The 25,342-nt window shown below is 40.2% G+C and overlaps 1 protein-coding gene and 1 long non-coding RNA gene across 7 annotated transcripts in view; one reads left to right on the top strand and one right to left on the bottom strand.

Annotated features, from left to right (window-relative positions):
• The window catches only part of POM121C (POM121 transmembrane nucleoporin C), a 67,344-nt gene that overhangs the window by 6,667 nt on the left and 35,335 nt on the right, over window positions 1–25,342 (bottom strand). For 2 of the 6 annotated variants that reach the window (XM_070567728.1, XM_070567727.1), the window contains 11 exons: window positions 23,462–23,506; window positions 22,971–23,096; window positions 18,305–18,520; window positions 17,820–17,981; window positions 16,163–16,243; window positions 14,650–14,821; window positions 3,191–3,282; window positions 2,469–2,542; window positions 1,858–1,982; window positions 1,615–1,717; window positions 1,203–1,379 (listed from right to left, as the gene is read on the bottom strand). In XM_070567728.1, coding sequence (XP_070423829.1) covers window positions 1,203–1,379; window positions 1,615–1,717; window positions 1,858–1,982; window positions 2,469–2,542; window positions 3,191–3,282; window positions 14,650–14,821; window positions 16,163–16,243; window positions 17,820–17,981; window positions 18,305–18,369 — 1,051 coding nt within the window. In that variant the 5' untranslated portion in view covers window positions 18,370–18,520; window positions 22,971–23,096; window positions 23,462–23,506. Of the gene's footprint in view, window positions 1–1,202; window positions 1,380–1,614; window positions 1,718–1,857; window positions 1,983–2,468; window positions 2,543–3,190; window positions 3,283–14,649; window positions 14,822–16,162; window positions 16,244–17,819; window positions 17,982–18,304; window positions 18,521–19,467; window positions 20,105–22,970; window positions 23,097–23,461; window positions 23,507–25,342 lie in introns of those variants that run through there. The other 4 variants (XM_070567729.1, XM_008542402.2, XM_070567731.1 and 1 more) reach the window with 4 other exon arrangements.
• LOC139074855 (uncharacterized) lies at window positions 20,124–21,136 on the top strand. The gene is made up of 2 exons (XR_011524713.1): window positions 20,124–20,275; window positions 20,877–21,136. It is a non-coding gene; the product is annotated as an uncharacterized lncRNA (long non-coding RNA).

The following is a 25,342-nucleotide window of genomic DNA, read 5'->3' as shown; positions in this document are numbered from 1 at the left end:
AGCCCTGAGCTAACATCTGCTGCCAATCCTCCTCTTTTTGCTGAGGAAGACTGGCCCTGAGCTAACATTCGTGCCCATCTTCCTCTACTTTATATGTGGGATGCCTACCATAGCATGGCTTGCCAAGCGGTGCCATGTCCGCACCTGGGATCCAAACCGGTGAACCCCGGGCCGCTGAAGCAGAACATGCAAACTTAACCACTGCGCCACCAGGCTGGCCCCTAAATGCATTTTTGACTTGGGATATTTTCAACTTATGATAGGTTTATCAGGATGTAACCCCATCGTTAAATCAAGGAAGGTCTGTAACTCAAACGTGACAGTATTCGATGCTTTTGTATCCCACCCTGTGCCTAGCACAGTGCTAGGGATTCAAGAGTTGATCAACAAATATAACTAAATCTATTCCACAGGCCCTTAATGTATTCATTCTTTAACATCAAGGAAGTGTTCATTATTTCTACCCTTCACAGATCATAAGAAAGATGGAAGGGGATAAAACTTGCCCTAATTGAGGGGGCTAAATGTGTGAAAACCAAGGAAAATCCAATCACTTGAACTGAGGTCCAGTTAATTACCTACATACATCTTACTCATCTAACAAAGATTTACTATCTTTGCCCACCATGTGTTAAGCAGAGCACGTAACCATGAATGAGACAGTCTCTGCCTTGAGCCCTGGGAGAGGCTGATACCTAACATGTACTACTTTATGATAAAGTGCAATAACAGGAGTGTGTACATATGCAGGGCCATACGCATGGGGCTGGCATAAGCAAGAGACCCTTGGCAACCTAGAGGGAAAGTAATTAATACTATCTTGTGCCTGTGGTCAAATAAGCACGTGACAAGACATCTTAACTATGTGATCACATTTACACTTCAGAGACACCTCACGAGGTCAGCATTATTCTCATTTTATAGATGATGAGAGTAAGACTCAGGAGCAGCTAAGAAACTGGGTTTCAAATCAAGAGCCATTTGACTACCACAACTGAGCTGCCCTCCCCAGCTGTAAGTATCGCAGCCCGTTTCCCTACAGTTTCCTGACCAGAGAATTCTGAGCTCTCAGGCTTGCACCAGCTCAGGTCTGGTAAGCCAGGGTAGGTTCTGCCCTTACAACAATTCCCAGTGATGCTTTTACTTCAACCTAAACAAAGGCTGAGATCATTATATGCTCCGCAGGACGCTCTCCCACTAACCTGGGAAGGATGGTAAGCCCGGGGAACTCTGCATCTTTTTCAAGCTCTCCAACAGCGGGTTAGCACTTGGGGCTGGGAGGGAGGTTGGGGAGGAAGTAGTCCCAGCAGCAGGCAGGGTAAAAGGAAAAGAAGGCTGAGTGGTGGGTGGGTTCTCAGTGACAGAGTTTGAGGCAGTGTCTAAGGAAGAAAGAAAAGATTAAATCATCATCCACTGTTTGGGAAGTCTTTCCAGTGGCGTATCACAGAGCATGGGGATGCTCAGGTCTCAGTATAATTCATTTAGAAAGGTTTCCCCTCAGTCTCAATAGTCATTCTTCTTCAGATTCCACTGAGGACCCAAATGGATATCTCAGATGAGAAAGACCAAAGGAAACAAACGCTCTCGAGTGTGTAACGGATCTATATTCCTTACCAGTCTCGTCCTCCAAGACCTTGTTAAACCATTGTAACGAAGCTTTCTTTTCCAAGTCTAGGTCTTCAGCAGTAATTGAATAACCAAGCTGGGGAGGTGGAGGCTACCAAAGAGAGAAAGAAGTCAAGTCAATCAGAAGAAACTAGAAGAAACCTGTATTTAGCCCTCTGAAGACTTAGGAGAGCTAAGCTGGGAGCTAAAACCTAAGCTGTGTTGAGCAAGAGTAGATAAACAAGACCATACCAAGGTCAGCTGGTCCCCTCGCCTGGAGGGCAGCAGCTGAATCTTCCGTTTACGTTGCCCAGAGCTGCCAGGTGTAGATGGGGAATTCCACGAGTTTTGTTTCTTCCATGCAGTTGCATCTGCAACTAAAGAAAAATACAGACTTGTTTTCTTCTTTCTCTCTTCCAGAAATAGATAGGTTTGTCTATACACCTGGTTTTTAAAGTTGAATTTTCACTGAGTATCTCTGAAAGATTCTGTCTTCCATGGTTTGGGCTCTTGGATGGTGTTTGCAAGATTATTCTAACAGTCATGAGAATATAAAGAGAAAATTGCTCCAAATGCATGCACGTAACTTACTGGACAGTAATTACCTGGATTGCTCACAGATATCCCAACCTAAGCTTGTCCTTCCCTCAGTTATCCTGGGTTTTACTGTATTCGTCTGTGCCACCTTTCTCCCTTGCCGGACTATAAACTTCTGAGGACAGGAACCTCTATCTCTCTATCTACCAGACCTTACATATACCAATAATGCTCAATGCGTGTTTTCAAACTGGCAGAAGTCCATACATCCTCCATAAACACTTCAACCACCACCACGAGCCACTCCTGTGCATTTATCAACTCACCCTTTTCTCCCTGGGACTCCTTGTCTATTACCAATGGAGTTGAAGAACTAGAATGATGAGAAAGCTCCTCTTCTCTGTAGGAGGAAAAGGCAGAATTAAGTTTAGAAAGATTTTCTGACACAAAGTACTTGATAATTTCTTATGCCTTCCTAACTACCAACTGGCCAAAGTCTAGTACAACCATGATTTACAATCTCAGTATGCCAGGACAAAAAATTAAAAGTCAAAAGAAAACCTACAGAAGTAAAGGGAGGCAGTTCATGGAAGCCACGGTAAAACCTCTGTCGTAAAACAAGCACAAAACAATCATCTTCAAAACCTTACTTACAACCTGCCAAGTTCCTGAGAGTTCTAGTCACAGATCTGGTCCCTTAGAGTGGCATTCTAGTTGACTGTATGTACCTAAAGGGTCGGCTAGACGCAAAAACATGAAGTCTACTGCCCGCTGACATTATTCACTCTGTTCAGTCTATTCTGTGTGGCCTCTACTCTTACACCCCCATCACTCACACTGCAGTATGAGGAAAAGAGCCAGAGGCCTGTACAGCCAGTACATAAGAACTAGAAGAGATGAGAGCCACTCACGTTGCTACTTCACCATCCTTCTGGAAATAAATTTCTTTGGTTCTCCAAATCAGAGTTGCAGAAAGGCAAAGAGCCAAGTAAATTTCCCTCCTTTCCTGACCTCTCATTAATCCACACAGTAAATAATAACTGATTACCTTATTTTCTTTGCTGGCCTCTCTGGAGTCTGGGATCGGGATGAGGCTGGGCTTGAGAAGGGTGATGAACTGGGACCACTTCCCTTCCACAGCTAAAAAGTCAAATAAAAGTAACATGACTGACTCTAGTTTTGATAGTTTAGCATTCCACCTTCAATATAATATATATATATTTTTTTTTACCAAGGAGGTGAAAAGCTGACAGGGCAGGTGGAGACAGGGAGACTCCCGGGGAGAGCACAACGGACAGAGTGGGGGAAAGCCACTTAGGGTGACCGGGCGGGAGACCCGGGAACCCGACTCAGCACGAAGGTGCCGCGTGAGTTCCAGAGAGCAACTGGCCCGGCCAAGTGGCGCCTGCCCAGCCGGCGGCCATGCCAGCTTCCTGCCCTGCCCAGGACTGTGGAACAGTTGGGGTCATGCAGGATGGCCTGGAATTGCAGGAGGACAGCGGGGGTAGGGGGGAGGGCGCGAAGCCAGAAGTTAACCCTGACTAGAACTTTCTGCACACACCGCCCGCCCCAAGGTTGGGCCCGGACCCCGGGCCTGTGGGGCGTCGGCTCCGGGCTTTTAACCTTGGAGAGGGGAGGGGGGAAAGGCTCAGGGAGCTCCCCCGTGCGGAAGGTGGGGGACAGTCTGGGGTGTCTTTGGTCTCACTTGATGACTGCTAATTGGTTGGGCTCCCAGGCCTGCCGTGCCGTTCTGAGGGGGCGGGCCAGTTCGGCCCTGGCAGGTAGGAGCGGGCAAGGGGATGAAGTGAAAGCAAACCTGGAGCTCGCTCGGGCAATATAATTTTATGGTTCTGGTCATCACTGCATATAAAGTCTCCTTTTAAGTGACTAAAAAATATTTCTTTGTGAAGAAATGCTCCGGAAAAAGAAGTCAGTTGCCAGTATTAGCTATGGGAAAAAAAGTCTGAAACAGTAATGGAATGCTAACAAATAAATGTAGAAGGAATGAACGTACTTTTTGCATATACTAAAAAGTGGAATATTACATTCATAATGGTTTAGAGCTACGATGCAGGCACATTTACTCTATACTGCCTGTGGAAATAATAAAAATAAATTAAGAAACTGTTCCAGTGAAGATAAGCCAGTAAATCTAATTTAGTCTTGTTTTCATTAAATTTCCAGTTTTACCTTATTCATTTTTAAAAATATGCTATCATGACATTTATGACTTTTGCAACATCTATGGTATTTATTGTTACAGTGTAACTGTCCATACATCTGTCTCTTCTATTAGGCTGAGTCCCTTGATAGCAGAGTGTCTGTTTTCATCTCTGCCTCCTTCAAAGGGGCCCAGCAGCAAAGTAAATGAGAAACAGCAAGCATTTTGCAAAGAGTTTCAATAAGTCTTTAACCTAATTACAAAAATACTAAACTATCACTGTAGACATTTTTCCCAGACAAGCCTCTACTGATTTCTTACTCACTTAAGCACAGGGAGACAACAATACTTAATAAAGTTCAAAAGAGGAAAAGAGGGATTTAAAATCAAAGACAAGTGATAAGACAGTAGAACAGTTCCATATCAGAAAACCAAAGGCTCAGAATGACCTTGAGAAAAATGCTGAAATTAGTAACAGTTTTTTATGTTATTCTTAGGTGAAGAACAGGCATTTGAAAAACAACAAATGCTTGGGCCTCACACTTTCCATTTTTAACCAAGTGCCAAGGGGTTCCAATGTTTAGCCAGGGTTGAGGACAACCTGCTTCAACAATTAGGGGGAAAAATGTTTTATCTCTACTTCACAGAACTGTACATACATACAATCCAGGTATACTAAAGATTTACATGTAACAAGTGTAACAAACAAAGAACTATACAAAAAAAATAGAAGTTGTTAAATAACTTGGGGTAGGAAAACGACTTTCTATTCCAAAAGCAAAAGAAAACAGACAGACTGTTACATAAAAACTAAGAACCTTTCCATATAAAAATAGTGCCACGCGGGAAGGAGACTTTATTGTATACCCTTTGTACCATTTGAATTTTCAACCATACTAATGTTTCCATAAAAGAGAAATAAAATCTACATGGGCAGAAGACAAACCCCAAAACAAAAACAAAACCACAAATAAAATTAAAAGGCAAATGTTTTCAATTAAAGTGATGAGTTAATATCCTTAACATGTAAAAATGGGAGTCTTGCAATTACATATACATACAGTAAACATATCAAGTGAAAAGTGGGCAAAGACTACAAGGCAAGTCATAAAAAGAAACAGTCCATGTGTCTAGCAGCCCATTTAGTTCTGGATTGTAATTCAGTTTTTGTCGAGTTTCTACTTCACACAGGCACTACACCTTTATACTTTACAAAGAATGCATAGATAAGCAAGACCATTCCCAACATCAAGAAATTTACAATCTGGAAAGAGATAGAATGGTATACAAATTGACTATAATAGCCAAAAGATAAAAGAGGTCTCTAAAAAGGAGCCCAAGAAGAAACAGATTACGCAGACTTTGTTTAGAAGAATCAATAAAGGACGAAGGTGACATCTGAGATGGCTCTTCATGATTTGGCAAAAAACACTTGAAGAAAGACAAACTTTCCAGATCTGTAGTGGGATGGACACATCATTCCAGATGGAGAAGAGAACAAGCAAAGAGAAGGAAGCAGAAAAGTTATTAAGTGCTCTTAGAAGATAATCAGTTTTCTGGTTTGGCTTAAATATAGGGTATATACAAAGGAATAATAAAGGACAAGGTCAGAAACGCAAGCTAGAGGTTTAAAGTTTTAAAGGCCATGGTAAATATTCCTACTTTGGAAAATGACAAGTCTTATAAGACACATGGAGATATCAATGCCATGCACAAGGAGGTCAGAGGAGGGTTCACTTCCTAGAATTGGTACCAGTCTAACATTTGTAATGATTTTATAATATCAAAGCTAGAACTTTTGGTTTGAGCAGCTGTAGTTTGGGTCTTTGCTAGTGTTCCTCCGGAAAAATACAATTAAGTCAAATATCTATACTACCACTTGCACCTATCCATACTACCACTTGCACCAAATATAAGAGCTGTCATCTATATTGACTACTGGGGATATTCACTACTTCAGCGCACATTTCTTTCAAAGAGAAGCTTCAACATAACGAATTTTCATATTACGTTAATCTCCCCTTCCTAAGACTTACTTGTGAGAATTTAGCATATACTTAAATAACACACATCAATAGGGGACCGGTAAGTACTCACAATAGACTGCCCACCAGCATTAGTGTCAGTGTGTGTATTTCTTGCAGTAGATCACAGGCTCCCCTGGAAGGAATGGTGCTTAAAACAAAATCTGATCATGTTTCAGGCAATGGCTGATTATGTTGTTTTAGACCAACCCTCCTGCTGCGGACAAGCAGAAAACGCTGAAGAAACACGAAATACATCTGTTTGAAGGTATGGTGGTATGGAAGAGCTACCAAGGCAATGAGGCCTTGTGGAGACAAGACAGAGAAGAGCAGCCAAGAGGTAAGCCCCACATTCCGGTTGACTTTTTCCCTCATGGTGATTGCCAATTCCAAAAGTAAAAGCTGCAGCTGAGAGGCTGAGAAAACTTTTTGGCAGTCTCACAAGGCTAGAAAGACAAAAACTGGAATTCAGGGCTTTCCAAAGTAGAGAGGCCCTAATAAACACCTCAGGCTTTTGGTTGGGATCCCAAACGCTACACACTAGAATACAGGGCAAATCAGAAATAAACTAGCCCTGACAACAACTGACAACCGACTCAGAATCACGTCGGTTCGACTGGACAGAGGCAATCTGCCCCATCCTAGCTGCCCAGAGGCAAAAGCACCTTCCCTGGAGGAAGATACCATCATTCAGAGCTTCAAGTCATTGTTACATGTGTTTTTCAATATCCGACAGAAAATGAGAAACAAAACAACAAAATCAAGCATATAAAAAGATAACGATAAATTTAATCAATAACCAAGAGAAGAAAAACCAGAAATGGGAAACAGACCACAGAAGATTCAAACACTGCAGTTATTGAACAAGACTTTAGAGTAATTGTTTATTATAAGAATTAAACAACAACATGGAGAATCTTGGCAGACAAATGCTAACTAAAAAAAGAATACAATGACTGAAATTAAGAATGCAATAGATGGGTTAAATGGCAGGTTCCACAAAGCTGAAGGAAATTAGTAAATTAGGTAACAGAAGAACTGAAGTTAGGGAGACAAAATAATGGAAAACACAAGAAGAGACACACATGGGACACAATGAAAAGGCCTAATGTGTCCTGGAATACTAGAGACAGGTGAGAAAATAGGGCAGAACAGTATCTGAAGAGAACAACTGAGAGTTTTTCAAAATCATCAAAAGACATCAAGCCACACAACAAATGCCAAGGAAGATAAACCACAGCTGAGGACTTCATAATAAAATTTCTTTTCAAGTGAACTTGGAACATTTACCAAAGCTAAACATGTGCTGGGCCATAAAGCACATCTCCAAAGATTTTAAGGATTGATTTGAGTACATCTTGTGACCTAGTGGAATTAAGCTGAAAAACAAGTAACGAAAAGATAACTAGAAAGTTCCCAACCGTTTAGAAATTAAGCAATGGTCTCCTAAGTAACTGATGAGGTCAAAGAAATCACAAGGAAATCAGAAAATATTTTCAACTGAATAAAAATGAAAAATACTTCTATTTCAAAACTTGTGGGATACAGCTAAAATTGAGTTTACAGGAAATGCATAACCTAAATGCATATGTCAGAAAGGAGAAAAGGCTGAACAAACAACTGTAATCTAACAATCCAAATTAAAAAATCAGAAAGAGGGGCCGGCCCTGTGGCTGAGTGGTTAAGTTCACATGCTCCGTTTCAGCAGCCCAGGTTCAAATCCTGGGTGCAGACATGGCACCACTCATCAGGCCATGCTGAGGTGGTGTCCCACATGCCACAACTAGAAGGACCCACAACTAAAAATACACAACTATGTACCAGGGGGCTTTGGGGAGAAAAAGGAAAAATAAAATCTTAAAATCAGAAAGAAATCCCAGAAAATCAAATGTGAAGAGAAAAAGAAAACAATATCTATAGGGGCAGAAATTAAAGAAATAGAAAAACACATAATAGAGTGGCTTCTAAAATTGGTTCTTTTGGCAATACAACTTTAGAAAAGGAACTTGCTTAATCCAATAAAGGCTAGCTACAAAAACCAACATCAAATGTCATATGTAACACAAAACATGGAAAATGCTCCCTCTCAGATTAGGAAAAATAAGACAAGGATGTTTCCTATCATTTCTACTCAAGGACAGAGGCCTACTTTATTGTACTGGAGGTCTTGTCCAAGTGCCACAAGGCATAAACAAACAATATAAGGATTGGAAAGAAAGGAAAAAAACCTGTCATTATTGTAGACAACATGATGTACACACAAAAATCCTAAAGAATATACAGATGAATATTCAGAATTTAGCAAATTTTCTGAATACAAAAATTAGCTGTATTTCTATACATCAGCAATAGTCAAATTTGTAATGTATTATCTATAATAGCAGCAAAAACATATACCTATGAATAAACTTGTTAAAGATATGTAAAAACCACTTTACAGAGAAATTAAAGATGACGTAAATAAATGAAGGATATACCATGTTCATGGATTGGAAGATTCAATACTGTAAAAATGTCAGTTCTCTCCAAAATAATGGCAGATTAAAGGCAATCCTAATCAATATCTTAGCAAGTTTTTTTTTTTTTGGTGGAAATTGACAAGTTCATTCTAAAATTATACAGAAATACAAAGGGCTAAGATCCAAGACAATTCTGAAGAGGAATGACAGAAATGAGAAAGTTGGATGACTTAATTCTACTAGATATCAAAACTTAAAGACTGTGTGGCATAGGGTGGAAAAAACACAGGCACAAGAGTAGAAAAACAGACCAATGGGACAGAACAGAATCTAGAAATGGATCCACATAGCTATGGACACTTAAATTATGACGAAGGCAGTGCTGTGAAGCAATAGGGAAAGGACGGTCCTTTCAATAAACGTTGCTAAGTCAAACAGATATTTTTATGGAAAAACACAGATTTTGATCCCTACCTCACACCATATACAAAAATCAATTTCAGATGTATTATAGATCCAAATGTGAAAGGAAAAAGAATAAAGCTTCTAGAAGGTAGCATAAAAGAATATCATCATGACCTTAGGCAGGCAAAAATTTCCTAAACAGTACACAAATACACTAACTGTAAGTGAAAAGATTGAAAGTGCGTGAAATGGTGAGCCAGAGAGTAGGACACTTATTTGTTGCAACACACATAATTCCCAGAGAGCTTGATTCTAGAATATATAAAGAACTTACACAAATCAGTAAGAAAAAGACAAACAATCTAATAGAAAACAGCCAAGAAACAGGAATGGGCACTTTGTAAAAAAGGATGTACAAATGGTCAATGAACAGTTCATATTTTTATTTCACTATTAATCAGGGAAATGCAAATTAAAACCACAATGAAATACTAATTCACACCCCCTGGAATGGGTAATTAAAGAGACTAGCAACACTAAATGTTAGTGAGGACATGTAACCACAGGAACAAAATCTCATACTGCACTGGCAGGAGTATCTACGGAAACAGCACTTTAAAAAAAAGTTCAATAGCATCTGCTAAAACTGAACATACACATACATTATATATGTGCAGCAAAAGACTTATACAAGAATGTCCATAGCAGCCTTATGCATAATAGCTCCAAACTGGAAAGCCAATTGGCCAATGGTAGGATAAATTAATTGTGGTATATTCATATAACAGAACAGTAGACAGCATTGAAAATGAAAGACCTGCTGCTACATGCAACAACATGGATGAATCTCACAAGTAAAATGTTGAGTGAAAGAAGCCCAACGTTATATAAAGTTCAAAAACAGGGAAAACTAAACATGGTGCTAATATTCAGGAGGGAAGGAGTAGTGAGTGGAAGTGGATATGAGAAGGGTGTTAGGGTGTTGAAAATGATTTATTACTTGACCTGGGTGGTAGTTACACGGAGCTATACACTTATGATATTTGCTTTCCCGCACTTATAATGTAATAAAAAAAAAAGCCATTAAAAAAAGTAAGACAGGTTACACGACATGTAATGTTATGCAATATATAATGATTAAAATAATGGCAAAAAAGCACATATGCCATGATCCCATTTGTGTAAAACACTCCAAAAACTCTCTATATTATGTTCATGCACACAGTAGGAATATTAACAATAGGTACCTATGAGATGGAGACTGGGATAGTCAGGACAGGGGAATTTTACTGTTTACTTAACAGTTATCTATACTTAAAAAATTTTGAAACCAGGAAAGGTAATACTTGTAGCACATGTTACAAATTCCAACAAGTAGAGCATACAGTAAAAATTAAGTTTCCCTCCTATCTCAATAGTTACTACCAGCTTCCAATATATCCTGTCAGAAGTATTCCATGCACATTAAAAGATTAAAGAAACCAGCAGCACAAATAACAGAGAACATTATACACGTGGTTCTGCACCTTGTTTTTATAACAATGTATTTTTGAGATCATTCACATCAATGCCCATTAAGCTGCCTTATTTTTTCAATAGTTACGTGGTATTTCAACTTACTGTAAATACTGGAAATACTGTAAGTTAGTTACTCAACCAGCCTCCTGAAAAGGTACATTTACATTGTTTCCAAGCTTCTGCTATTAAAATAATGCTACAATCAACATCCTTGTATATGTCTTTGAGTACATGTGTAGGATTAATTCCTAAAAGTAAATCTGCTGGATTAAAGGGCATGTGCATCTCTAACATTGGTAAGTACTCCCACTCTGCCCTCTAGAGAACTGTACCACCTGACAGTCCCACCAGCAATGCATGAGAAGCCTGTTTTCACAAACACTTGTACAGTTTCTATTTTACATTTAAATCTGTAGTTCATTTGGAATGTTTTTCTAACATATAAAATGCTGTTCAAACTCACTCAAGAGACACAAAATAAATACGATTCCTCACCTGTCAAATCGATAAAAACCCAATGGTATGACAACCTAATTTGTTGGTTGAGACTGTAGAGAAGCAGTCACTCTCAAACCATGCTGGTGGGAACACTAAGTGGTACACACTCTAAAGAGGGGAATTTAACAATATCTAGCAAAATTACACATGCAATTAATCTTTGACCTGGGAATCTATCTTCTAGGAATCTATCCCAGAAGTACAATGGCCACAGTGTGAAATGATATATGAACCAAAGTATTATCTGTAGCACTATCTGTAAGAGCTGAAGATTGAAACAACCCGCTGTTTACTAATAGAGGACAAGAGTAACCACATGGTTGGAAAAAAAAAAATGAAAAAGAATGAATTTCTATATATACTGCCTACAGAGTGACCTCTAGTATATAGTAAGTGAAAAGAGCAAGGCTCAAACTTGTATGTATTACAACCTGAGATATTAGAAGGTGGGGGTTTAGAGATGGACACTGATTTGCACAGTTTAAAAAAACAGACAAACAATGGAAGGATAATAAAAATAAAAATGGAGAAGACAGGAACAATGTGGAGTGAAAAGAGAAGAAATTGGACTTCGAGTCTATCTTGTTTTATTACATGTTCTTTGGAACAATTTAAGTATTTTACATAACTGAAAACAAACTATATCAAAAAGAAAAACATAGAAACCCCTAAAATGTTGAAACCTACTGAACAAATGAACTTCATTGTATATCAAGGCGGTCATGTAACCAACTGAGAACAAATTAATTCATGTTACTTTAAAAAACATACTCTGATTGTACATTCTCAGTATCTGTAGAGGGATATACACTAATAACAAAATGAACTACAAATACTTCTTAAGCTGATTTCTTAAGTCTTACTTTTAATAATGACACTACATTGTTATTTTGAAATTGTGTGTACTAGGATCAAGCAAATAATATGAACCAACATTTTTTTGTATAAGAGTACATAAAAATATAAAATCAAAGAAATTATGTAAAAAATTCTGTAATCCTAAATCTGAATTTGAAATATCAATAAGAATTAATGATTTAGAGTCCTCTTTCTAGAGGATATGTATATCTTAACTCTCCTAGAATCCAGCTGGTAGTCTCTAAATATCATCTCGAACTGAAAGAAACCAAGGCTATCTGAAGAAATAGCCAACATGAGTCTGGGTCGGAAATGTACAAGAACGATTTTGGGGGCGAGGGGCAAAAAGCAATGAAGCTATCTAAGACTACTGAGGTCAAAAGGATACAGGAGCCAATTTGAAAGGGCTCCCACTGGCCAAAGTTAGAAAAGTTTGCACATCAAAAAGAACAACTACAATGTATTACGGATCATGTATTAAGGATCATGAACTTTACAAAAGTTCATAAATTCATAAAGATAATCAATAACAGCAGCAAAACCTTCATTGGCCAACTATGGAGGTAGCTACAGCATCAATGCCTTCTTATTATCCCGTCATTCCTACAGGTAGGGCATGTTCTTCTATACAGAATTTCAGTTAAAAATGCAGAGGGAACGATAGATTTAAAATATCACCATTTTGCAAACAATGGACCTAGGCAAAGATGATAAATGGCTGCTAAAATCATCAGATGAAAAGCTCACAGGAAAATTAAAATGAAAGGATCAGACGGACATCACCTGAATGCTGTGATCAATATTAACATCCCCAAAGGGAAGTGACCAGACATCATGTGCTCCTGAGGTGATGCAACAGGAAGTACACAGCCCCACCTACACAACATTCTGCCAAAATAGCTGAACTTGAATGTAACCAAGCCTCAGGGTCCAACTACCCATTTACAGAGAAAGCAGGGGATAGAGTGTATGCTAAAATGACAACATAATGACGCAAACTAGATCCAGAATGTGGGGAATTCTACATAACAAAATGATCCAGTTTTTTCCAAAGTATGAAAAAAAGAGATGTAGTAGTACCACAGATTAAAAGAGCCTGAAAGACAAGTGAACCAATGGACTGAATTGAGTTTTGGTCCCTGATTCAAACAAAGTAACTAATAAGATAGTTTGGGGTAATAAGGGCAATTTGAACATGGGGTGATATTAACTAATAGAAAGAATCATTATTAATTGTTTAAGAGGAATAATGATATTGTGGTTATTAATGTTAAAAAAAAAACATTTAAGGCACTGGCCCCATGGCTGAGTGGTTAAAGCTGCAAGGCCTCCGCCTCGGCGGCCCAGGTTCGCAGGTTTGGATCCTGCGTGTGGACCTGCTCTGCTCATCAGCCATGCTGTGGAGGCATCCCATGTACAAAGAAGATGAAGACGGCACAGATGTCAGCCCAGGGCAAATCTTCCTCTCAGACACACAAAAAAGTTTAAAAATACACTGAGGTACCTATAGGTGAAATGACATTTGCAATTTACTTTAAAACAGAAGAGCAAAAACAAATGGGGGGCAGGACGGGAGAGTGGGGGGAGTAACGCTGATGGAACAGGACTGACAAAATACTGTTAACTATGAAGCTAAATGGACGTTCATCATGATATTTTCTTTCCTTTTGCGTACATCTGAAATTCGACAAAATAAAAAGATTTAGAAAATAAGGATAACGAGTATGTACTTAATAGGCCTGTTGTGATGATTAAATGAATAAATGTATGTAAAGTGCACAGCATAATGCCTAGCATAGAATAAGTGCTCAGGGTAAAGGTTACTATCATCCTCTTCTTTGTATTCCCACAACTGCTCTGTCTTGGGCCTTCATATTTCATTTATATTACTGTAAGAGCCTTCTGGATTGATTAACTTATCTCAAAATTTTTCTCCCCTTGAAAATCTTCCTCCACACATGCTTTATTTTTTCCTAGCTACTATATATTGGGTACCCACTTACTGACAAGCACTGTAATGGGTACTTTTCAAACATTACTTCCAATCTTTACAACAATCCTTTAGAGATGAGAAAAAGAGAGTTTAAGTGATTTACTGCTCAAGGCCCTATAGCTACTAAGTGTTGGAGAAATGATTTGAACCCAAGTCCGTCTGGTAGCAAAGGGTGCTCGGTTCCCTATGTTATACCAAATTCTCTTTCCAAAAAAAAATTACAACCACTTCTCGTCTAGAAAACTTTCACTAAATTCTCAATGCCTATAGGATGAATTTCTTTTATGACTCAATGCAATCCGGACTCGATCTACCTTTTCAAATTAATATCATTTATTGAATTATTCATCTTGTGTCCATTTATCTGCAATCATGGCTCTGTCTTGCATCAGGTTTCCACAGATGCAGGGATTTACTCTCTGGGCTTTCTATTCTGCCCATTTGTCTACAGTTATCATTCAACGGTTTGTATCTTCTGTTAGCTTAGAGGTAATCCCAACATCTGACAGATGGAAGGTGGTTAGTAAACACTGGCTAATCAATGAATGAACGCTGGGAACCCATTTCTCCCAGCCCACAGGGTGAACGAACCTGAGAGAAACCTCGAGTCGAGCTGTAAGAACTGGTAATGGCATTGCGGCTGGAACTAGGGATGCCACCCGTGTACGTGCTTGTCAAGGAGCTCACAGAGGAGGTGCGGGATCTCTTATTCGAGTGGTCATCTGAGCTCTGGGAATTGAGACCTCTCTTCAGAGACCCAGGCCTAAAAAAGGGAAAAACATAGTTAGATGTGCTATTGAAGGCAACATTCTTTTAAGGCTTCATTCACGGTTACATTTAAGTTTCTTAAATAAACTTAATAAAAAGGCATACTGCTCTGAATTTTATTGTTAACAATTTGGCTAAATATATCTGACCAAAGTCAGAAAGGGAAAGCCAAATATTTTAAAAATTAGAAGTATGATTCCACTTACATAATATTCTAGAAAATGCACAGTAATCTATAGTGACAGAAAGCAGATCAGAGGATGCCTGGGCATGGTGGAAGGACTGGAAGGAGGTATCACTAGGGGGCATGGGGAAACTTTTGGAGGTGATAGTTATGTTCATTATCTGCGGTAAAGGTTTCACAGGTGTATACATGTCAAAACACACCACCTAAAACAGAACTTCCCCATATCTTTCCTGTGGAATAGTCATCCACGCTCTGTTACAATGCAGACAACTCACTGTCTCCTAGAGTGATGGATGTCCACCACGGACCACTTTATTCTTACGGTGAACGAAAATGTATTTCCTCCAACTTTTGCCCATGGAGCTGAACCAAGTAAGTTGTCTTCCTTCTTTCATGTGACAGTCCTTCAGTTTTTGGAGACCATTATCCTTCCCTCTTTTGTTTCCTTATTCCCTTGAGATTTTTCTCCTCTGGGCTAGTACTTCTACACCTTCAAAACTCCCTCAGCCACCATCACCCCCCTTAACATCTTAGTTACTTCACTGAGAATGAATTTCAGTTTGTGTATTTCCTCTCTCCAAGTGTAGTACACTGAGCCAAAGGCAACATCCCACGGACAATCTGAGGCAACTAAGGAAAGCAGGACTACCACTTACCTGCCTCATTCTAGTCTTTGTTCTTCTAGGCACAGACTAGGAGCACATTAGCTTTTTTGGCAGCCATATCATACTGCTGACTCAAATTAAGCATGTAAGTTACCCCAAGTCCTTTCAAACATATTTCTGAGCCACTTTCCCTTCCATTCGATTCTTTCTCGAACGTAGAAACTTAACATTTATCTTAAATTTCATATTGTTGCATTTTATCCATTGCACAAACCTTGTGATCTTTCTGTTTCTATACTCATATATTAAATAAATTTACAAATCCTCTTAGCCTTAGTATATTTTATCCATATTAATGAAAAAATATTAAAAGGAATTAGAAGATAACTATTGTGGCAAATTACTGAAAATGTTCCTCTCTCATTTCCAAGCTTTGACCCTGAACTAATAAAGCAACACAAAAACCAAAGGAAAATCTCCAGGTCAATAACTCTGATAACCTTTTCCCAAACAGTCTCTCCCATCCAGATGGACTCTTACTTACTTAGGCACAAAGGAAGCAGGGCCTCCATTGGCCACCAGGGGCTCAAACGCTGAATGTCCACTCCCACTGCTATCATGGCGCCTGTGACAAATCAAAAAACTCTCAATTGAATGACTTTTTTTCTAAAGTATAGTGTCACATTCCTGGGACCTTTCACTATTTCTGTAAAGCATAGGTTTCATGCTAGACAAGGAAAACGTTGCTTCAAATCCCAAAGATTCTGAAAGGTAAATTTATTCTAAGATTGTCCTGGCAATAAGGAAAGTATGAAAATACTTCAAGACTTTTTGAACTATTCAGGTTAACAATTATTTGCTAACTTCTCACCAAAGTATTACAATCACAAATTTAACCTACCATCCACAATTAAAAATGAAACACTTTAGGCACCAACCCACACATTCCATAGTGCTCTGGAGGTCAATAAGGCAAATCTGTCAGGGAAAAACTTTACATACCACATAGAAGCATCTACGCATGGTGCACATAATCACTGCTTATTCCAATAACGGGAAAGATATTACAGAATCCTCAGTTATAGGCTGACTAGGATCAAGAAAAATTAGCATCCTGGAGAACACGAGAACCTAACAACACAGGAATAGTTATTCTTCTCCCCACAACTCCTGCTTAGCTAGCTGACATTAGCTCAAATGGCTCACTTGTAAATCATAACCTAGTCATCACCACCTGATCTTTCTATGTTACATAAATGCACTTGCACTGATCAATATTTCCCTACTTAATTTGGTCACCTACAGTATCAAAGATGGTCAACTTTGAACCTGTCGGATCCACTGTCTCCTCAGAGAGGCTTCCTTGACCACCTTACACAAAGAAGCCCCCTTCTCATTCCTTGGTTATATCACCCTGGTTTTTTTTTTTATCTCCATACACCTATAATCTATAATGACCTTGTTTATTTTATCTTTTTTTTTTTTTTTTGTCTCTTTCCCTCAACAAGTCCTGTGAGGACTCTGTCTTGTCCACTGCTCTATCCAGTTACCTATAATAGGCTCTGGCATGTAGTGGCTGCTCAATGTGTTGAATTAAAAGATGAGCGGAATCCTTAGCTGACTTCTTGGAAAGCCACAAGCAATTCTGCAGCTTAATTAGTGACTTTAACCTCCTCTCTTTCCAAACTTAGGAAACAGATTGTTTACTCCATTTTCATTAAGTTAAAGAAAACCAAATAATGAAATTGGTTTTACTCTCATTACTGACAAATCCACCATGCTCTAATCTTTACTTTTCTTTGCCAAGCGTTCCCTTCAGCACAATTATGTCATTTAAACTGGTGATTACCCAAATAATTGAACAACACAAGATTGTGGGGGAAGACTTTCAGCATTCTCCCTCAAAAATAAAACTTGACACATTTCCATCAAAAGTATGAGACTAAAGTGGCTAAGACTTCTTGGCTTATCTCTAGTACTTATGGAAAAGATAAATTATAAAATTCATCTAACCTGTACATTAGGAAATAAACAGCATTAAAGCCCTATTACCAAGCTCTTCCATGAAAGCCAAAGAAGGGACCCTACTAAAGCTCATCACCTGCAGCTGGCCCCTGCGTCCCTCTGGGAGTGATCTCTAGCTCAATAAACCCCAGCAGTCCATGCGGGAAGCTGGTGTAGTACTCTGCTGGGCCTGTTACCTTCTTTTATTTTCCTGGCTGTCAGTGAATATTTGGTCCTCCTCCTCTTCCACTGTCCTTTTCTTCTTCTCTTTGAGGGCACTCAGTACAGTCTCCTTTGCACATGGGTCTGGGGCATTACTTGATGGTGAGGACAGTGTTGAGCTGATCATCTGCTCTGGTCTGCAATGAAAGACAAGATTCTCGCATTAAGATATTTTAATTATCATGCCATATAGCATAGACTTCAGTCACTGGAAATCAGAAGCTAATCAACAAGCAAAAGTATAATTTATACACTCAGAGAAATTGCCCTGAGTAATTAAAGCTACAGTTGAAGGCAAAAAGCAAAAAAATAAAAGATAGTTCAACTAGAATTTGGGATTTCTCATTTGATAAGCAGCTACTTCCTTTTTTTTGCTTTATAAGTTGTTTTGTCAGAGGAACCACCACAGAAGAATAAAGCAGACAAAAGAGGAGTCAATTCTCCCAACAATTATACTCACCTTGGAGAACGAGTCAGTTTGCGGTCGGGAGGAGCTATCCTCACCGTCACTGGGCTGCACACCATCCTGGAATTCCGAGGAGAGAGCACAGCCTTCTTGTGACAACCATTCCAGCACACGGTGGGAAGCACCCCCAGAAAGGAATATTGGGGCTGCTGGATTGGATATCGTCTTCGAGGTGTTATTACAAACCGATTTGATAAAGTCCCACAATCCCTGTGGAGAACGAGACACGTTATGGAACCAAAGAAGATTAAAAGAACATCAGAAAATTTAAATGACTAACGAAAGAACCATGTGGGTTGAGATTATTTTCCAGAGAGTTTAAACTTATTTCTAAGCAACACAGAACCAGTCTTTTTATGGCAACTTTCCCCCATTCCATCTAAGGGCATAAAGCGGCAGCTGCTTAACAGCTGTCTCTACAATGGACTTCAACAATTTGAGAGGGAAATTGAAAACCTTGCCCACACACGTAAAACTACAATGGAAGAAAAGTGTGCTTTAGGACACGCAGTGGGGAGCTTTTCAAATCCTTCAATCTTTCATGCCAAGTCATCAGTAATACACACCCAAAGTCAAACATTTTTAACGCCTAAATGTTCATCTTCTCAACTAAATGTATTTTTCAAGAATCTAGTATTTTCACCAAATTTTTGTGTTCTCTTGTATCACTCAGCTATCTGGACTAAATGAAAATGTCTCTTTAATTTGAACATCTTTATCAATCAAGTTTTACCAATCAAAGAGGTGTTTCTCGGGAACACCTCTTTGAGTTCGGCGGATAGAATTTCTCTTATTGGTCCAAAGAAAAAAAATATTAACAAAACATACTATGTGAATACACTGGAAAGATAAAGATATTTTCACCCGAAGTAGGGGTATTTTAGCGGTTTACCAGTATACTGCTAAATCTCTACTGTACTGAAATGTAGACAGTTTTATGAACCGCAAAGAAGGCAACAGCTTTGCCATTACATCTCATTCCAAAGGTTAAAGGGGGGCAGGAGATGGGTGACACCCACCAAGGTGTTTAAAGAGCACAAAACGAAACAAGCCACTTTGGACTTAAATGAAAAAGAAAATCGGATTCAAAGGTCAAGTGCTCAGTTCAAAGCCAGTCGACAGAAAGGAGGGTCTGGGGAAGGGTCAGCGTATCTTACCGGTGGGAAGGCCTCCTAGGGGATCGGAGAAGAGGAGTGGGGAGAGAGGGGTGAATGTGGCGAACGCGATGCGCCGAGGGAGCGGGCGGCGGGGAGCGGACGGGTGGGCGGCGGCCAGGCCTCTCTCGCAGGTCCCTGGCCTCCGGAGCGGGGGCAGGCTGCGGGGGGCCGGGCTTGCCCAGGTAACTGCCCATAAGGAGCAGTTCAGCGGGGTCGGGTCCTTCGAGCAGCGTCCGCGGCTCTAGGAGATTTCCGTTTACTGCCGACTTGGCCGGAGGCGAGACGAGCAGCGTTCGCTGGCGCCGCGCGTTCCGAACGAGCGAGGAGAAAGCGCGCGAACCTCGGGGCTCGCGGCTCAGCCCCCACCAGGCCGCGGTAGCCCCCACAGCCAGCCAGGCCAGCGCGGCCGCCGCCGGCACCAGGTACAGCACGAGGCCAAGCAGCGACAGCCCGAGGAGCGCCGCCCCAGCCGGCCCGCCGGAGCCCCAGCCCCGGCCCTGGGCCTCCCTGACACTCGCTATCGGCCGCCGCCGGTCGCCTCCTCCAGTCGCCGCAGCCGCCGGAGACATCGCGGCTCCGCGCCGCGGAGAAGACTTAAATATCCCAGCGTGCACCGCGCCGCGCGCCGCGTCACCGCGCGCCGGCTGCGTCACTGCGCACGCGACTTGGATGCGAGGCCGCGAGGGGAAACGCCGCAGCCTGGCCGCGAGCTACGCCCGACCCGATTCGAAAAATGCTGCCTCCTGGAACACCGAGTTCTGATTCTGGAGGTTTCCCGCGTGTTCACCCGCACAGAACCCGTCCACAGGTGAGCCTGTGGAAGAATCGCGTTAAAAATAAAAGCTCCAAAAATAAACACTCCTGTAATGCTTAATCCACGGTATTTTCTAGTTATCAGGCACTTTTCACAATTGCTACCAGAGGTTGTGAGTCTTTTCAGTTACCCTCTTTTCTGCCAAAACTATAACCAGCTAAAGGGGGTTTACTTCAAAAGCAACAATGAGTAAGCAAGACCAACCCAAACCATCTTTGTTAAATGTGGATCTAGTTTTAATAAACTCCCGATCAGTCTAATAAAAAGTAGATCATACCTGAAACTGCAGTATAAGTTTAAATTTCTGCAGTGCAAGTTGGTAAAGTGGGGCAACTATCTGCCAAATTTCATATTATTGTCCAGAATCGGGTAGATGTTGAGGATTTGTGGTCAATTTACCTATGTTCAGTTTGGTCGTCTGAGAAAGTAGATTAGTGGTTGTCTACGGCTGGGGAATGTGTTGGGGGTAGGAGAATGGAGAGTGACTGTTAAATGGTAGAGTTTTCTTTTGTGGGGTACAAAAATTTTTAAAAATTAGATTATGGTCGGGGCTGGCCCCGTGGCCGAGTGGTTAAGTTCGCGTGCTCCGCTGCAGGCGGCCCAGTGTTTCGTTGGTTCGAATCCTGGGCGCGGACATGGCACTGCTCATCGAACCATGCTGAGGCAGCGTCCCATATGCCACAACTAGAAGGACCCACAACGAAGAATATACAACTATGTACTGGGGGGCTTTGGGGAGAAAAAGGAAAAAAATAAAAATCTTTAAAAAAAAAATTAGATTATGGTGGTGGTTGTACAACCCTCTGAATTGTATGGTATGTGAATTACATCTTAATAAACTGTTTTTAAAAACTTGGTGGTCTCCCAATTCTGACTTTGGCCTAGCTCAGCTTCCTCTGTCATTCATTCATTGATTTATTCATTCCATTGTTGATAATACATTAAAGAGATTAAAGGAGAAAAGACAGGGTCTCTGATCTATAGAAATCCTCACTTTAGTAGGGAAGACAGATGTGTAAATAGAAGGTTACAATTCAGTGTGGTTAAGTGTGATAATAGAGATACAAAAAAAGAAGGAATGATAAAGAGGAAGGTGGGCTGGGAGGTGCTACTTCAGCCAAGAGAACTGGCTAAAGCAAGTTCAAGGCAGATGAAGGAGCATTGTGCAGAAGCACAGAGATGGAAAGGATACAAGAGTCTCCAAATAGTTCAGTATGGCTGGAGATTAGGATGTTTGCAGGAATAGAGAGGTTGGAAAGATAAGCAGGGCTCAGTAAAGGTGCCTCTGGAGCAACTTGGAGAGATGAGAAAAGCGAGCATTTCTTATCCTCCCCAAGCTATTGCCAAGGCACTGCTGCTTCTATCTGTTTAATATATTGTGATTTCACCTAAGACTTGATTTGAAAAGAAAAGGGAGTGGGCTGTGTTGCTTAAGAAAAAATCTCAACAGTATCAGTCAGTGGAATAGTAGGACAAAAGCCAAGCTGCAGTGGGCTGAACAGTGAGTGGACAACGAGGAAATGGAGGCAGTGACTGCAGACTTCCCATTCAGGAAACTTGGGTAATACGAGAAGAAAGATAGTATCTAGCTCAGCAGGGGTCCTTTAAACTATTGTATATGGCTGGCATTCAGAGGAGGAGCTAGGTATAAAAGCCATCAGTGTACAGAAGAAACAAGATTAGATTACTTGGGTATTAATGTAGATAGAGAAGTCTGAGCCCTGAGCCTGTTCATGGCTCAGTGTTCAGAGGTTGAGGAAATGGACACACAAAAAGCACAAATCGTTTAGTAAAATATAAATAAATGTGATTACATTAAAATTTAGTACTTCTGTATGGGAAAAGACAACATGGGCAGCTAAAAAGATAAGCCAAGACTAAGAAAAATGAACTCGTATAACCAAAAGAGGATTAGTAACTAGGATTTATAAGGAACCCCTAAGAATCAATAACAAAAAGATGACCCAATTGTATACTCCCCTATAAAAGGAGCTGTAAATTAACCACTTTTCCAGCAATGATTAAGTGGTACCAGGTTATTCCTCTCACCATAAACAACTATAAAAATGGACAAAATTTCTGTGGTAACTACTTTCAGACAGAGGACAAAAGGAAGCACAAGACCGATCCTAAGAGAAAGGAAACTCATGAGGTGAGCCCCCAAATCACCTAGCTCCTCTACTTGGGCACAGTTTCCCAACTGTTATGCACAAAGTGAGAGTCTGAGCAGAGTAAGGAGATCCAACTGGGCTGAGGAGGCAGAGATCAGACTTCAAGACAGTTGAAATGGCTGGAAACCATGGGGCAGTGCAAGGGAAAGGAAGGCACCATGCAAAGGGGGGGGTTCCAGAAGTCTATGTGTGAATCCCCCACAAAGCCATGGCTGAAGGCTGGGGTGATGGTTAATTTTATGTCTCAACTTGACTGGGCCCTGGGGTGCCCAGATATTTGGTTAAACATTATATTTGGGTGTATCTATGAGAGTGTTTCTGGATGAGATTAATGTTTGAATTGGTAGACTGAATAAAGAAGATTGCCCTTTCCACTGTGGGTGGCCTCAACCAATCTGTTGAAGACCTGACTAGAACAGAAAGCCTGAGTAAGTCTCTCTCTCTCTCTGCCTGACTGTCTTTGAGCTGGGACAGCATTCTTCTCCTGCCTTCAGACTTGGACTTGGACTGGAACTTACGATTGGCTCTCTGCTTCTCTGGCCTTTGGCCTTGGACTGGAACTATACCATCAGCTCTCCTGGGTCTTCACCTTGCTGACTACAGATCTTGGGACTTCTCAGCCTCCAGAATTGTGTGCACCATTCCTAAAAATGATAATGATAAATATATCCTATTGGACCTCTTTTTCTGGAGAACTCTGACTAACATAGCTGGGCTATATATGCAGAGTAAGACCACCTGAGGCTTACCAGAAAGCAGGTACTATATGGAGTTAAGATTAGGATAGAGATACTAGAGTTAGAGCAGCCCTCGAATGAGAGTGTTGCTAGGGGAATTCTTGTAAACACATCTTTAACATCCTTAGCATCTAGCTGAAACGGCAGAAAGGTTACAACTTGGGGTAAGGATCATATTCTAGAGTAAGACCTACTCTAGATCTGCCCTAATAAAGCCTAAAATCAAAGCATAACAAGATCCACAGGAAAAGAGTTTGGCGGTTGAATCTTACCAGGTTAGAGGGGCTTGGGAAACACTTTAAGCTCTCCGCTGATCTCTAAAAACAAAACAGAAAGCGAAGCCTAAATAAGTGTAAGGTCATCAGCCAGTAATTACACTGCCTGTTAAAACAAGAATCCATGGGGCTGGCCCCGTGGCCAAGTAGTTAAGTTCGTGTGCTCTGCTTCAGCAGCCCAGGGTTTTGCTGGTTCAAATCCTGGGTGCGGACATGGCACCGCTCATCAAGCCATGCTGAGGCAGCGTCCCACATGCCACAACTAGAAGGACCCACAACTGAAATGCATATCTATGTACCCTGGGGCTTTGGGGAGAAAAAGGAAAAAATAAAATCTTAAAAAAAAAAAAAGAATCCATATGCCTTGTGGAAGGATATCAGAATCCAGAGTGTTGTTCACAATGTACAGTATTCAATAAAAAATCATTTAGACATACAAAGGAACAAAAAAGTGTGATCCATAGTCAAGAAAAAAGCAGTATATATAAATGAACCCAAGATGGTCAAAATCTTAGACTTAGCCAACCAAGATTTTAAAGGAACTATTATAAATATGTCCAAAGGATTAAAGGAAAACATGGTCTCAGTGAGTGAGTTGATAAGGAATCTGTAGAGAAATAGAAGTTCTAACAGAGTAACAGAAGTGCTAAAACTAAAAAATGAAATAATTGAAAAAATTCCCTGGATAGGCTTAACAACAGATTAGATACAGCAAAATAAAGTCAGTGAACCTGATGACAGATCAGTGCAAATTACCTCATAAAGACCTATGAGGCAATATAAAATAGTCTACCATATGTATAACTAGACCCATAAGGAAAAGTGAGATTGGGGCATAAAGAAATATTTTTAAAATAATGTCTGACTTTCCCAAATGTGAAAAATAATGTAAAGATTCATGAACCTGAACAAACTACAAAACTAATAAAAGAATAACTGCAGCTTCTCATCAGAAACAAGGCATGCTAGAAGACAAACAGTTTCTTTTAAATGCTGGAAAAAAACCCCTGTCATCCCAAAATTCTATCTTCTGCAAAAATATCCTTCAAAAATGATGGTGAAATCAAGACACTTCCTGATAAATGAAATCTAGGAGAATTCATCACTGGTAAAACTGCACTACAAGAAATGTTAAAATTTGCCTTTTAGACCAAAATGAGCTAAGACCAGATGGAAATCTGGAACTATAGGAAGGAATGAAGACCATCATGGTAACTGAGTAAATATAAAAGACTTTGTTTTTTCATGATTTACTCTAAGAACTGATTGTTTCAAATAAAAATAGTAGAGACATTGTGAGGTGGGGTTTATAACAAATATAGAAGTAAAAGATATAATAATCACCACCAAAAGCTGGGTTGTAGGGAGGATAAATACATTTATACTATTATAAGGTTATTACATTTGTGATATGGGAAGCATGAGGTGGAAAGCAGGAAGTGGGACATTTGAAGTGCGAGGTGTGACATGAGAAGGGGTATGCTGAAATAGGAAATTGAAGTGTGAAGATGTTCAACAGTGACTATATTCTGGCTCATAAAACAAGCCTTAATAAGTTTAAAAAGATTGACATAAAGTATGTTCTCTGACCATAACAGAATTAAACTAGAAATCAATAACAGAAACATAAAGGAAAATCTCCAAACACTTGATAATTAAACAACACAATTCTAAATAATCCATGGGTCAAAGAGCAAGTTTCAATGGACACCAGAAAATATTTTAAACTGAATTAAAATAAAAATATAATCTGTATCAAAATCTCTGGAATGGGACTCCCACTTCTGACAATGATGGAACAACAGGGATGCCAGATTTGCCCTCCCACCTAAAACAAAAACAACAAAAATCAGACAAAACACATGAAACAGTGGTCTT

Source organism: Equus przewalskii, chromosome 12 (assembly GCF_037783145.1).
Source record: "Equus przewalskii isolate Varuska chromosome 12, EquPr2, whole genome shotgun sequence".
NCBI classification, from domain to species: Eukaryota; Metazoa; Chordata; class Mammalia; order Perissodactyla; family Equidae; genus Equus; species Equus przewalskii.
Note: the sequence above shows the minus strand (reverse complement) of the source record. Positions and strands in the feature narration are given on the sequence as shown.